The following is a 12,819-nucleotide window of genomic DNA, read 5'->3' on the forward strand; positions in this document are numbered from 1 at the left end:
GCAGTCTGAACTCCCTTTGTGGTTGGCCACCCTGGTGGGCCTATCTGGGGATGGCAAGCAGCTAGCCCCACCCAGAATTGTCCCGCCACCCATGGCCTCCCTCTGCAGGAGGTGACTGGGCGGATGATCAGGGGATGGCATCAGCCCCCATCGCCTCGCTGTTGGTCGCCGCTGCCCCCCTCACCCCATCGCCGTCCCCTCCCACTGGCATGTGCCTTGGCTGGCCTAGCATCACCTGCTCACCGGCCCTGCCCCCCGCCAACCTGACATTCCACTGTTCGGTTGATTTGCATATTACGTTTTTATTATATAGGATTCTAATGAATGGCATCTCACTATCACTCTAATTTCTATTTCCATCATGAAAAATGATGTTGGATACTTTTCATGTGCATTTACACCATCCTCCTATATAATAAAAGGCTAATTTGCAAATTGTCTCCTCGACCAGGTGTTCGACCGGGAGTTCAACCAGGGGGCAGGTCCGGCCGGTGAACAACCCACGGCCCCTCCCCCCAGCTGGCCGAGGCCCTTCCCCCTGGCTGGCTCTGTCCCCAGTCAGCTCCCCCGTCCCGATCGGAGGCAGGACTGGCTGGCCAACCTCCCGCATTCCCTTCCCCCAGCCAGCCCAGCCTGATCAGCCCTGATTGGGGCAGGCTGGCCAGACCCCACCCGTGCACAAATTCATGTACCAGGCCTCTAGTATATACATACCTTTTGAAAAGTTTATTGAAGTTGTTTGCCCATTTTAAAAATGGGCTTCTACTTTTTATTGTTAATGAAGGTTTCCTTTTTATATTCTGAGTTCAAATCCTTTGTCAGTTATATTTACTGTGAGTAAATATTTTTCCTTTCTGTGGTTTTCTTAGTTGTGTGTTTGTAATCATTTTTTAGTTGTAATTTGCATGTAATGTACATAAGATAAAGTTTTCCAATCAGTTTTGACAAATATACATGCCTTGTGACCACCGCCCCATCTAAATGTAGACTGTTTCCATCACCCCAAAAGGTTCCCTCATGCCTCTTCCCACACCCCTGACTGTAGGCAACAGCAACTAATTTAACTTTACATCACTGCAGAGTAATGTTTTCTTGAGTGCATATAAATGGAATTATATAGGATGTTCTCTTTGTGTCTGGCTTCATTTGTTCATCATTATGGTTTTGAACACATATCAATAGTTTATTCCTTTTTTAAAAAAACAGTTTATTCCTTTTTGTTGCTGCATTGTATTTCATTTTATGGGCATACCACTATTGGGTTATCCATTCACCTATTCATTTTTGGCAAATGTAAATAAACTCCTATGACCACTTGTGGACTGGCCTTATGGGTGAACATGGGTTTCCTTTCTCTTTTCTTTTTCTTTTGATAAATAACTAGGAGGAGAATCTCTTTTTAAAAATTGCCAAATCATTTTACACTGTGGTTGTATATTTTACATTCTCAACAGAAATGGGTTAGAATCCCATAGTTTCCAACAGGATATATCTTCAAACGTTTAAGTTTTAGCCATTCTAATGACAGTATAGTGGTATGTCAGTGTGGTTTTTCTTTCTTTCTTTTTTAATCAGTACAACTTTCATTAGCATTTCCCTGTTGCCTGAGGATTTTCAACACCTTTTCTTCTTTTTGGTCATTTGTATATCTTCTTTCGGAGTTGTTTGTTCAACTCTCTTGTTCAATTTTTAAAATAAGTTATGTTCTTACTCTTGAATCTTAATAGTTCTTTTTGGATTCTGGATACAAGTCCTTCTGACCCATGAACATTTAGATATTTCATTTATCTCTTTTTTCATTTATTTAGGGCTTATTTCATTCCTCTCAGTCATGTTTCATAGTTTGCAGTGTACAGATTTCTTACATATATTTTGTTGTTGTTGTTAATGATCACCTAAGGATATGTTTTCCATTGATTTTACTTTTAGAGAGTGTGGAAGGAAGGGAAGGAGGAGGATGAAGTAGAGGAGGAAAAGAAAAAGGAGGAGGAGGAGAAGAGGAAGAGAGAGAGAAACATCAACATGAGAGAGACTCGTCGAATAGTTACCTCCTGCGCTCACCCCAGCTGGGGCCAGGGATCGAAAGTGCAACCCTGGGCCCAACCCTTGTGGCTTAGTGGTTGAGCATCAATATATGAACCAGGAGGTCACGGTTTGATTCCCGGTCAGGGCACATGCCCGGGTTGTGGGCTCGATGCCCAGTGTGGGGCGTGCAGGAGGCAGCCGATCAATGATTCTCTTTCATCATTGATGTTTCTATCTTTCGCTCCCTTACCTTTCCTCTCTGAAATCAATAAAAATATATTAAAAAGGAAGAAAGAGAAAGACAGAAGAGGAAAGAAAAAAGAAGAGAAAAGAAAAGAAAGAAGCTGCAATTTCGATATCCATCCTTGACCTGGAATCAAACACGTGACCCTTTGGTGTGTGGGCCGACTCTCTAACCACTGAGCCATAGTGGCCAGGGGTTCTTACACATATTTTGTTAAATTTATCCCTAAGTGATGTTTTGGGTTTGATGTTCTAAATGGTATTGGTTTTGCAGGAGGTCACTATTCTATTCCCGATCAGGGCATATGCCCAGGTTGTGGACTCAGTCCCCAGTATGGAGCATGCAAGAGGCAGCCAATCAATGATTCTCTCTCATCATTAATGTTTCTTTCTCTCTCTGCCTCCTGCCCTCTCCCTCTCCCCCTCTCTCCTTTCTTCTCTGAAGTAAATAATAAAAAATAAAAAATAAATGGTATTGGCTTTAAAATTCAATTTCTATTTGTTTGTTGCTAGAATATATAAATATAATTGATTTTTGTACCTTGACTCTGCTAAATTTGCATACTAGTTCTAGTAATATTTTGTACATCACAGAATTTTTTATATAGACAGTAAATAAAGAGTTGTACTTCTTGCATTCCCATCTTCATCCTGTTGACTTCTTTTTCTTCCCTTATTGCATTGGCTAGATCTGCTAGAACAGTTTTGAATAGAAGTCCTGACCATATACAGCCTTGCCTTGCTTCTAATCTTAGGGAGAAAGCATTCAGTCTTTCATCATTACCTGGTGGGTTTGTTTGTTTGTTTGTTTGTAATATATTTCAATTGATTTTTTAGAGACAGGAAGGGAGAGGAAGAGAGGGACAGAAACATTGATGAGAGAAACTCAATTGGCTGCCTCCTGAAGGCCCCCTATCGGCGATGGAGCCCACAATTTGGGTACGTGCCGTGACCTGGAATCAAATGGGTGTATGAGACAATGCTCAACCAATTGAGCCACACCAGCTGGGCTACCTGATGGGCTTTTGTAGATGCCTTTATTGTGGTTAAATTGCTACTTAGGCTTGATATCATGAATGAATGTTACATTTTGTAAAACACTATTTCTGTTTGTACTCAGATGGTTGTATGACCCTTTGGTTCAGTTTGATTCTTTTGAGCTTTGTTTTTAAGCCTTTTTTTTTTTAAATTAAATCTTTATTGTTCAGATTATTACATTTGTTCCTCTTTTCCCCCCCCCCCCCCCATAACTCCCCTCCTCCCAGTTCCCGACACACCCTCCGCCCTCACTCCCCACCCACTGTCCTCATCCATAGGTGCACGATTTTTGTCCAGTCTCTTCCCGCATCTCCCACACCCCTTTCCCCCCCAAGAATAGTCAGTCCATTCCCTTTCTATGTCCCTGATTCTATTATAATCAACAGTTAATTCTGTTCATCAGATTATTTATTCACTTGATTCTTAGATTCACTTGTTGATAGATGCATATTTGTTGTTCATAATTTGTATCTTTACCTTTTTCTTCCTCTTCCTCTTCTTAAAGGATACCTTTCAGCAATTCATATAATCCTGGTTTGGTGGTGATGAACTCCTTTAGCTTTTCCTTATCTGTGAAGCTCTTTATCTGACCTTCAATTCTGAACGATAGCTTTGCTGGATAAAGTAATCTTGGTTGTAGGTTCTTGGTATTCATCACTTTGAATATTTCTTGCCACTCCCTTCTGGCCTGCAAAGTTTCTGTTGAGAAATCAGCTGACAGTCGTATGGGTATTCCCTTGTAGGTAACTGAGTTTCTTTCTCTTGCTGTTTTTAAGATTCTCTGTTTATCTTTTGTTCTTGGCATTTTAATTATGATGTGTCTTGGTGTGGTCCTCTTTGGATTCCTTTTGTTTGGGGTTCTCCGCGCTTCTTGGACCTGTAAGTCCATTTCTTTCACCAGGTGGGGGAAGTTTTCTGTCATTATTTCTTCAAATAGGTTTTCAATATCTTGCTCTCTCTCATCTTCTGGCACCCCTATAATTCTGATGTTGGTACGCTTGAAGCTGTCCCAGAGGCTCCTTACACTATCTTCGTATTTTCGGATTCTTTTTTCATTTTGCTTTTCTGGTTGGGTGTTTTTTGCTTCTTCGCATTTCAAATCATTGACTTGATTCTTGCGCTCCTCTGGTCTGCTGTTGGGAGCCTGTATAGTATTTGTTATTTCAGTCCGTGTATGCTTAATTTCTAGTTGGTTCTTTATCATAACATCGAGGGTCTCATTAGATTTCTTGAGGATCTCACTACATTTATCAGCGGCTTCTAGACAGTTCTTAAGAGACCTTAAAAGTGTGGTTCTGAACTCAGTATCCTCCATTGACAGTTTTGTCCTGTTTCTTTGTCTCCGCATTTTGTTATGCTTCCTTGATGCACCCCCTAGTGGTCTTTGTTTGTGGTCTTATAGTTAAACCTTGATTTTTGTAGCTAATTCCAGGGAGGGTTTGACCTCCAGGCCAAGTGGCTATGAGAATCAGCTGTGTCAGCAGTGAGAGAACTTCTGTCCTCTAGGGAGGTGCTAATCTGGCGTTTGCCTGAGGCTATCTGGCAAATGGCTCTGTGCAGGGCTTGGGCGGGGCGGGTTGCACAGGATCAACAGGGTGGGCCGGAGAGAGCAGTTATGGCGGCTCTCCGTCCTGTCCCCAGGGGCTCTGCCTCTCTGAGTCCCAGCAACGGCTGCAAACCTCGGAGAGAAAGCTGCACTCGCTCTGACCGAAGCCAGACAGTCCCGCCTCTCCCGTTTGAGTCTGGGTCCCTAGAGACTCGCCCGGATCTGGAGCTCAGAGTCTGCGACTCCCTCCCGATTGAAAACGCCAACCGCGCCCTCCGCCGCCAGCCCGCTCCGCGCACTCCGCATCTCAGAATTTGACTTCAGCACTGCGCCTCCTCTGAGTGTCCGAATGCATTTCTCTTTCCTCCTAGTTGTAGGACTTCCACTCAGGCAGCGTTCCTGTGGTTCTGGGTGATGTCCCTTCCGTTTTTTGGTTTCACTTTTGAAGTAGTTGTTCAAAGCAGCAAACTCCGGCGTTAAACTATGCTGCCATCTTGGTTCTCTCTCCCTGTTTTTAAGCCTTGATAGGGTGAGTCTAGAGCAGTGGTTCTCAACCTTCTGGCCCTTTAAATACAGTTCCTCATGTTGTGACCCAGCCATAAAATTATTTTCGTTGCTACTTCATCACTGTAATGTTGCTATTGTTATGAATCACAATGTAAATATCTGATATGCAGGATGGTCTTAGGCGACCCCTGTGAAAGGGTGGTCGGACCGCCAAAGGGGTTGCGACCCACAGGCTGAGAACCGCTGGTCTAGCGTAAGCTTTACCTTGGAGCAGTGGTTCTCAGTTTGAGCCGTTTTGCCCACCGTGGGACATTTGGCAATGTCTAGACATTTTTGATTCTCATGACTGGAGAGGCGGGTACCACTGACAGCTACTGGACAGAGGCCAGGGATGCTGATGAATGCCCTACTATGTGCAGGAAAACATCCACCCCACCCCCTCGCAACAAATGTCAGTAGTGCCTGTTGAGAAAATCCTTTCTCAAGATAGTTCAGCCCTTTTACTAAAGCCTGGTCCTTCGGGGGCTGCTGTTGAAGGTCCCTAGTGATCGGTGAGGGCTTTCACTTTGGCTGTGTGGAATTCACACACCTCTGAGTCCTACTAGGCTCTGGGAACCATTCAGCCAATGGCTCCTTTGCCACTCTTGGCTGGGCCTGTGCTTTTTCATCCTGCACCTGCGCAGTTTCGTTTTTAGCCTTAATCTCAAGGGGATGCAGGCTCCTTTGCAGATTAGCAGCGCTGTTCCTCGGCATAGCTCCCTTCCTTCTGGAACTCCGCCCTGGAATTTCCAGCTCTCTTGGCCTCCCTATTCTCTGATTTCTGCCTGCAAGTCAGAGAGGCTCTGTTTGGGTTCCTCCTTCTTGCACCTGTAGCTCAAAAATTATCTACAAGCAGCCCTACCTGGTTTGGCTCAGTGGATAGAGCATCAGCCTGTGGACTGAAGGGTCCCAGGTTCGATTCCAATCAAGGACACATGCCTGGGTTGCGGGCTTGATCCCCAGTAGGGGGCATGCAGGAGGCAGCCAATCAATGATACTCATCATTGATGGTTTCTATTTCTCTTTCCCTCTCCCTTCCTCTCTGAAATCAATAACGATTTTTTTTTTAAATTATCTACAAGCAGAAATCTAGGGTGATCATAGGGCTTATCTCATACGCTTCCTTTATTTCAGGGATTAAAGGAGTGTGCTTTCAATGTTGAAAACAGTTGTTCCATATATTTTGTCTGTATATTTCCTACATTTTTTGTGGTAGGAGGAAATGTTCAACACCAGTTCCCCTGTTCTAGCGAACAGACGTTTTTCTCCCCTGCATTTTTTTTAAAAATATATTTTATTGATTTTTTACAGAGAGGAAGGGAGAGAGACAGAGAGTCAGAAACATCGATGAGAGAGAAACATCGACCAGCTGCCTCCTGCACATCCCCCACCGGGGATGTGCCCGCAACCCAGGTACATGCCCTTGACCGGAATCGAACCTGGGACCTTTCAGTCCACAGGCCGACGCTCTATCCACTGAGCCAAACCGGTTTCGGCTTCTCCCCTGCATTTTTAATGACTTTATCATAGTTCAATAAGTTATGTTTCTTTAAAAAATCTGCTATTCCTAGGCATTAACATGGCTGAAGGTTTTTAAAAAGTCGTTTTAGAGAGCACTGCTGCAACAGGTTTCCGACATACTCTGTCGGAAACGCTCTGTTCTGGAGACTGCCACTTCCGGAAAGATGGAAGAGATGGTCTTTCCCTGTTCTTCCTGCTAAAACGAAGTGCAGCTAACACTCCTGGACACGGAGTGTAAAACAAACGTGAAAGGTAGAGAGAAGGCAGACTGGCCAGGGACCGCAGGACTCAGGAGTGACATGGCACTGAGTTACTCGGGGTTTCTTCTCGCCTCATCTGAGACTGGGTGCTGCGGAGAATGGTAATGAGAGCAGCAATGGGCGCAGACCCAAAAAGCCTAAAGCCTCTGACTAGTCAAAGAGCCAGGAAAGGGGCAGCCTAGCAAGACAGCAAACTTTTATTTCATTTTCTTTTTCTTTTTTTTAAAAGTATATTTTTATTGATTTCAGAGAGGAAGGGAGAGGGAGAGAGAGAGAGAAACATCAGTGATGAGAGAGAATCATTGATCAGGCTGCCTCTGCAAGGCCCCACACTGGGGATCAAGCCCGCAACCGGGCATGTGCCCTTGACTGGAATCGAACCTGGGACCCTTCAGTCGCAGACTGACGCTCTAGCCACGGAGCCAAACTGGCCAGGGCAAGATAGCAAACTTTTAGATAGTAACTGCTCTTCCCCTGCCAAATACTACAGAAAAACTGCAGCCCCAGCCCCAGCCTGCTGGGCTGTAAGGAGCCACCCTAGCCTTCCTGCCAAGGGGAAACCAGTACCTTCCAGCCCTACAGAGTCAGTGGAGACAAGGTGGGACCCTGAACTGCTCCCCCCAACCCTTGTGATAATGAACCACCTATCTTTTCCCAGCGTGGGTGGTGTCAGACGGCCTAGTACAGGGGTGGGCAACCTCTGGCACACATGCCAAACATGGCACGCCAGTAACTTTTGCTGGCACGTGAAACCCTCTCATAATCTTCCATTTACAATTTTTTTCTTAATATCGACTTTTTTATTTTTCAGATAAATTCAGTGTAGGTGCATCTTAGATAAATAATTTTACATAACAAGTTATCTTAAAGACCATACACATGGATTGACGAGAGAGGGGCAGAGCAATTTCAATGCTTCTGCCTTAACTCTCCCCGCCTTCCTAGATCTGACCAGTGTTTTGGTTTCATCCACATATGCTTGTGAATCTTTGTTCTCAGTGATGAATTTTGTTAAGTCTCGTAATAGGAGTAGCCTGACCGATGAAAGTAGTAGCTCGTGCATATCTCTGAAGGTCACGAAATATAAACCTGATGTAAAATCTCTGTCATCAGTGATGCAGCAGCAAAAGTCCCACTGATAATATCAAACGGAGTCATAAAGTTTTCTGTCGGACTATCAGTGAACATGTATACATTAAAAAGTAAATGTATTTTTCATCATCATAGTAATAAAAGCTAACATTCATTGAGGACCTACTATGTGCCATGTGTATAGGTTCTAAGACAACGCTGTACAGTAGAACTTTTGAGGTGATGGATATGTTCTGTTATTGGGCTGTCTAGCATGGTAGCTACAGGCCATGGTGCAGCCGTGGGCAAACTACGGCCCGCGGGCTAGATCCGGCCCGTTTGAAATGAATAAAACTAAAAAAAAAAAGACCGTACCCTTTTATGTAATGATGTTTACTTTGAATTTATATTAGTTCACACAAACACTCCATCCATGCTTTTGTTCCGGCCCTCTGGTCCAGTTTAAGAACCCATTGTGGCCCTTTAGTCAAAAAGTTTGCCCACCCCTGCCATGGTGGCTCTTGAGCATTTGAAATGTGCTAGTGCAACTGTGGGAGAGAATTTTTGATTTTACATAAATGTAAATTTACATCGCCACATGTGACTAGTGGCTACTGAATTGGACAGTACACTTATAGGAACTTACATATCCTCCTTCATTTCCGTGTGTAAGAATATTCCGATACGAACACCATCACACGGATGAAATAGGTTAAGGGATTTGTTGGTCTAAGGCAGTGGTTCTCAACCGGTGGGTCCCGACCCCTTTGGGGGTCGAACGACCCTTTCACAGGGGTCGCCTAAGACCATCGGAAAACACATATATATAATTACATATTGTTTTTGTGATTAATCACTATGCTTTAATTATGTTCAATTTGTACCAATGAAAATACATCCTGCCTATCAGATATTTACATGACGATTCATAACAGTAGCAACATTACAGTGATGAAGTAGCAATGAAAATAATTTTATGGTTGGGGGTCACCACAACATGAGGAACCGTATGAAAGGGCCGCGGCATCAGGAAGGTTGAGAACCACTGGTCTTAGGTCTTGCAGCTGGTGAGGGGCACAGCTTTGGGATTTAAAGCGAGGGATTCTGGCATGAGCACGGTCCACAGCTTTGGGATTTAAAGCGAGGGATTCTGGCATGAGCACGGTCAGACACTTTGAGTGCTGTCATACGTAGTGTCACAGGCAGGGGGCGTGTGCCGTGAGAGCACAGAGGACCAATTTCATTGCTGCTCAGGAAGGGTGACCTGTTGGTTTGTTAAATTGTAACCAAGTGAGAATCCCCAGGCTTAGCGAATGTGTGAGTGAGAAAGGAAAGATAAAAGCCACCAGAGCCTGTTGGGAGTGAATTAAGCCAACATTGCTGGAACAGTTTGGTAGCACTAACCAAACGTATATCCCCCACGACTGAAGAGTTACGGTTCCAGGGTGCTTACGTAGGAATGCTCACAAATGACACCAAGTGAAATAAACAGGGATTATTCGTAACTGCACAATTTTTCATATATGTTTTTATTATTTTGAGAGGGAGAGAGGAAATGAGAGGGTGAGAGAGAAGCATCAATGGGTTGCCTCCTGCAAGTCCCCTACTGGGGATCGAGCCCGCAACCCGTGCATGTGCCCTCACTAGAAATCGAACCCGAGACCTTCTGGTGTTCAACCAACTGAGCCACACCAAAGAAGGTAAATTGCACATACTTTTGAAGGGACTGTGGAAAATTAGTGTATGAAATTGACATGCTGGATGGAGAAGAGGGGGACGGTCCTTAAAATAGACTCAGGCACTAAGCGGTTTGGCTCAGTGGATAGAGCGGCAGCCTGCGAACTCAAGGGTCCCAGGTTCGATTCCGGTCAAGGGCATGTACCTTGGTTGCAGGCACATCCCCAGTAGGGAGTGTGCAGGAGGCAGCTGATTGATGTTTCTCTCTCATCGATGTTTCTGACTCTCTATCCCTCTCCCTTCCTCTCTGTAAAAAATCAATAAAATATATTTTAACAAAATAGACTCGGGGCCGGCAGAATCCAGGACAACTTCCCCCCATCCCCTCTGTCCCTCAGTGCTGCCCTCTCCCCCTGCCCATTGGTCATGAAGTTGAGGTTTCCTGTGTGTGGTGTTGTAGGAGGCGGTGACGTTCCAGGACGTGGCTGTGGTCTTCACGGAGGAGGAGCTGGCGCTGCTGGACCCGTCCCAGAGGAAGCTGTACCGGGATGTGATGCTGGAGAACTTCCGGAACCTGGTCTCAGTGGGTGAGGACAGGCGCCCTCTGTCACTGAATGTCAGCTCCCAGGAGTATTTTGATTTCAAATGTTTAAGACTTTGGGACTCTTGAAATGTGTCCCAAACCTGGGATCTCAGTTTCCTAAGTCCTGTGAGATATCCTGTCTGTACCTTTCCTATTTTTTGCAAATTGCAGTATTGACATCTTGGTGGGGTTTAAACTCAGTTGTTTAGTTACATCTTTATTGTATTGAACAAAGTAGAATAAAGACAGCATAGCTCCTTGTTGGAACTGCATACAGTATAACCAGAACTGTGAGTAGATCAGGAAACGCTGATCATTTGATTGCCTGTTGTATTTTTTAAAATATGTTTTTACTGATTTCAGAGAGGAAGGGAGAGGGAGAGAGAGATAGAAACATCAATGATGAGTGGGAATCATCAATTGCACGCCCCCACTGGGGATCGAGCCCGCAACCCGGGCATGTGCCCTTGACCGGAATCAAACCCGGGACCCTTCAGTCCGCAGGCCGACACTCCATCCACTGAGTCAAACCAGCTAGGGCTGCCTGTTGTATTTGTTGCAACAAGTCAGGATCAGAATTTGGAGAAATACTATTTAGCATGCATAAGGATCATAGTATTGCCTTTTTGGAGAAGCATTAAGTTTTTGCCTTTAGTGTATCCCCTTGTATATAAGCCATTTATTTTTCATAGCATATCAACCCTTCAAATTGGATAGGAAATGACACTTGGGGAGAGAAGAGTAGCTTCCGATGATGGAGACAGAAACCTCAGGAGGCAGGTGTGCAGGTGACAGCAAGGCAGCTGAGTCCTTCCTGGGCCCAGGTCCTCTCCTCTCCCCCGAAGGGTCGCCACCCTGGCCCAAGCCTCCATCATTCATTACGCTGCTTACTTACAGCAGCTCTCTCACTGCCTCCTTGCCTCTGCTTTTGCCTTCTGTAGTCTGTTCTCCTACAGCAGCCAGATCGTAACTGGTCAGTCAGATCAGGTAACTGGTCTGTTTACTCTTGCATGACTTTCATCTCACTCATACAGTCTGAAATAATTCCAGTGGCCTGCAGGGCGCTGCCTGACCTGGCCGCCCTCACCCGCTCTGGCTGGATTTCCTTTCCTTAGCCTTCCAGCCACACAAGACCGCTTGCTGTGTCTCTGACATGCCAACTGCTCCACCTCATGGCCTTTCTCTTGCTCTTCCTTGTTCTCCCCGAACATCCTTCTGTCTCCTGCCTCACTCATCCATGTCTGCTCAGATGTCATCTCATCTCAGAAGCCTGTTCTGAGCACTCTGCTTAAAATCCCCAGCCCCCTACCCTGTCTTATTTTGTGACTGATCATTAATTACTTGCCGATATATTAAAGGATTATGTTTTGTTTACTTGTATATTGTCTTTCTTTCCCCCTTTGAGTGTAACATCAGGAGATCAGGGATTGTATCTTAACTCACAGGATATGTTCATTAATTATTTGTTTGATGAATGATTAAATGATGAATTAATGGATTAATGGATGAATGGGTAGGCGGTCCCATTTGAATGTGAGTGAAAAGGCTCCCTCACAGCTTCTCTTAACCTGTGTTCGTTCTCTGCATTGCCACTGTGAGCAGTGCCCCATCCATGTACCCGGTGACATCATCCCTGCCTCCCTTCCTCCCTCCTCCCTTCCTTTCCTTCATTTCTCCCTCTTCTTCACTCCCTTCTTCATTCACTTATTTTACTTTGTGTATCCCTCAAGTAAGCCCAGCCTACAATACAGTAATTACAGTCATCCCTATTGGATAGAAGCACAAAAATAAAATCTAAATCAGAGAAGCAAAAGAACCAGGAGAATCTAGCTGCTTATCTGACAGACGAGGCCCTGCCTGTGGTGAGTAGTGGGGGAAAGTCTTCTCAGTCCTTTCATCATTTCTGCTCTTGTGTCTTCATGCTGCTAGAAGTTTTCCCACAGTCAGGGAGGTTAGATGCTGCCTCCATTTGACTCACTCCTTTATTTTTCTGTACAGACCTACCTTGGAATTACCATTCCAGTTACAACTGTTGTCTGGTTTTGCTTTATAACTGCTTTGCCTTTTAAAATAATAATTATTTTTTAAAGGAAGGCTATATTTTATTATTGATTGACCAGAGGCCCGGTGCATGAAATCCGTGCACAGGTAAGGTCCCTAGGTCTGGCCGGTGATCAGGGCCGATCTGTGGGGTGATTGGCAGGGCGATCGGGGGGCCCCCACTGACACCTGCCTTGGCCAGCCTGGCACTGCCTGTTTGCCTGCCTCGCCCCCTGCCACCACTGCTGGTCACCTCCCTCTGTGGGGTG

General features: G+C 45.1%; 1 protein-coding gene across 1 annotated transcript in view; it reads left to right on the top strand.

Annotated features, from left to right (window-relative positions):
* LOC308530625 (zinc finger protein 560-like) overlaps positions 1-11,883 on the top strand; it is a gene marked incomplete at its 5' end in the record, with an annotated part of 33,238 nt that extends 21,355 nt beyond the window's left edge. Inside the window, one exon of the mRNA XM_081107332.1 lies at positions 10,388-11,883. Within this exon, the coding sequence (XP_080963458.1) occupies positions 10,388-10,597 (210 nt within the window). The 3' untranslated portion in view covers positions 10,598-11,883. The remainder of the gene's footprint in view (positions 1-10,387) is intronic.
* Between the last annotated feature and the right edge of the window lie 936 nt (positions 11,884-12,819).

Source organism: Myotis nattereri (assembly GCF_964212035.1).
Source record: "Myotis nattereri genome assembly, chromosome: 15".
NCBI lineage: Eukaryota > Metazoa > Chordata > Mammalia > Chiroptera > Vespertilionidae > Myotis > Myotis nattereri.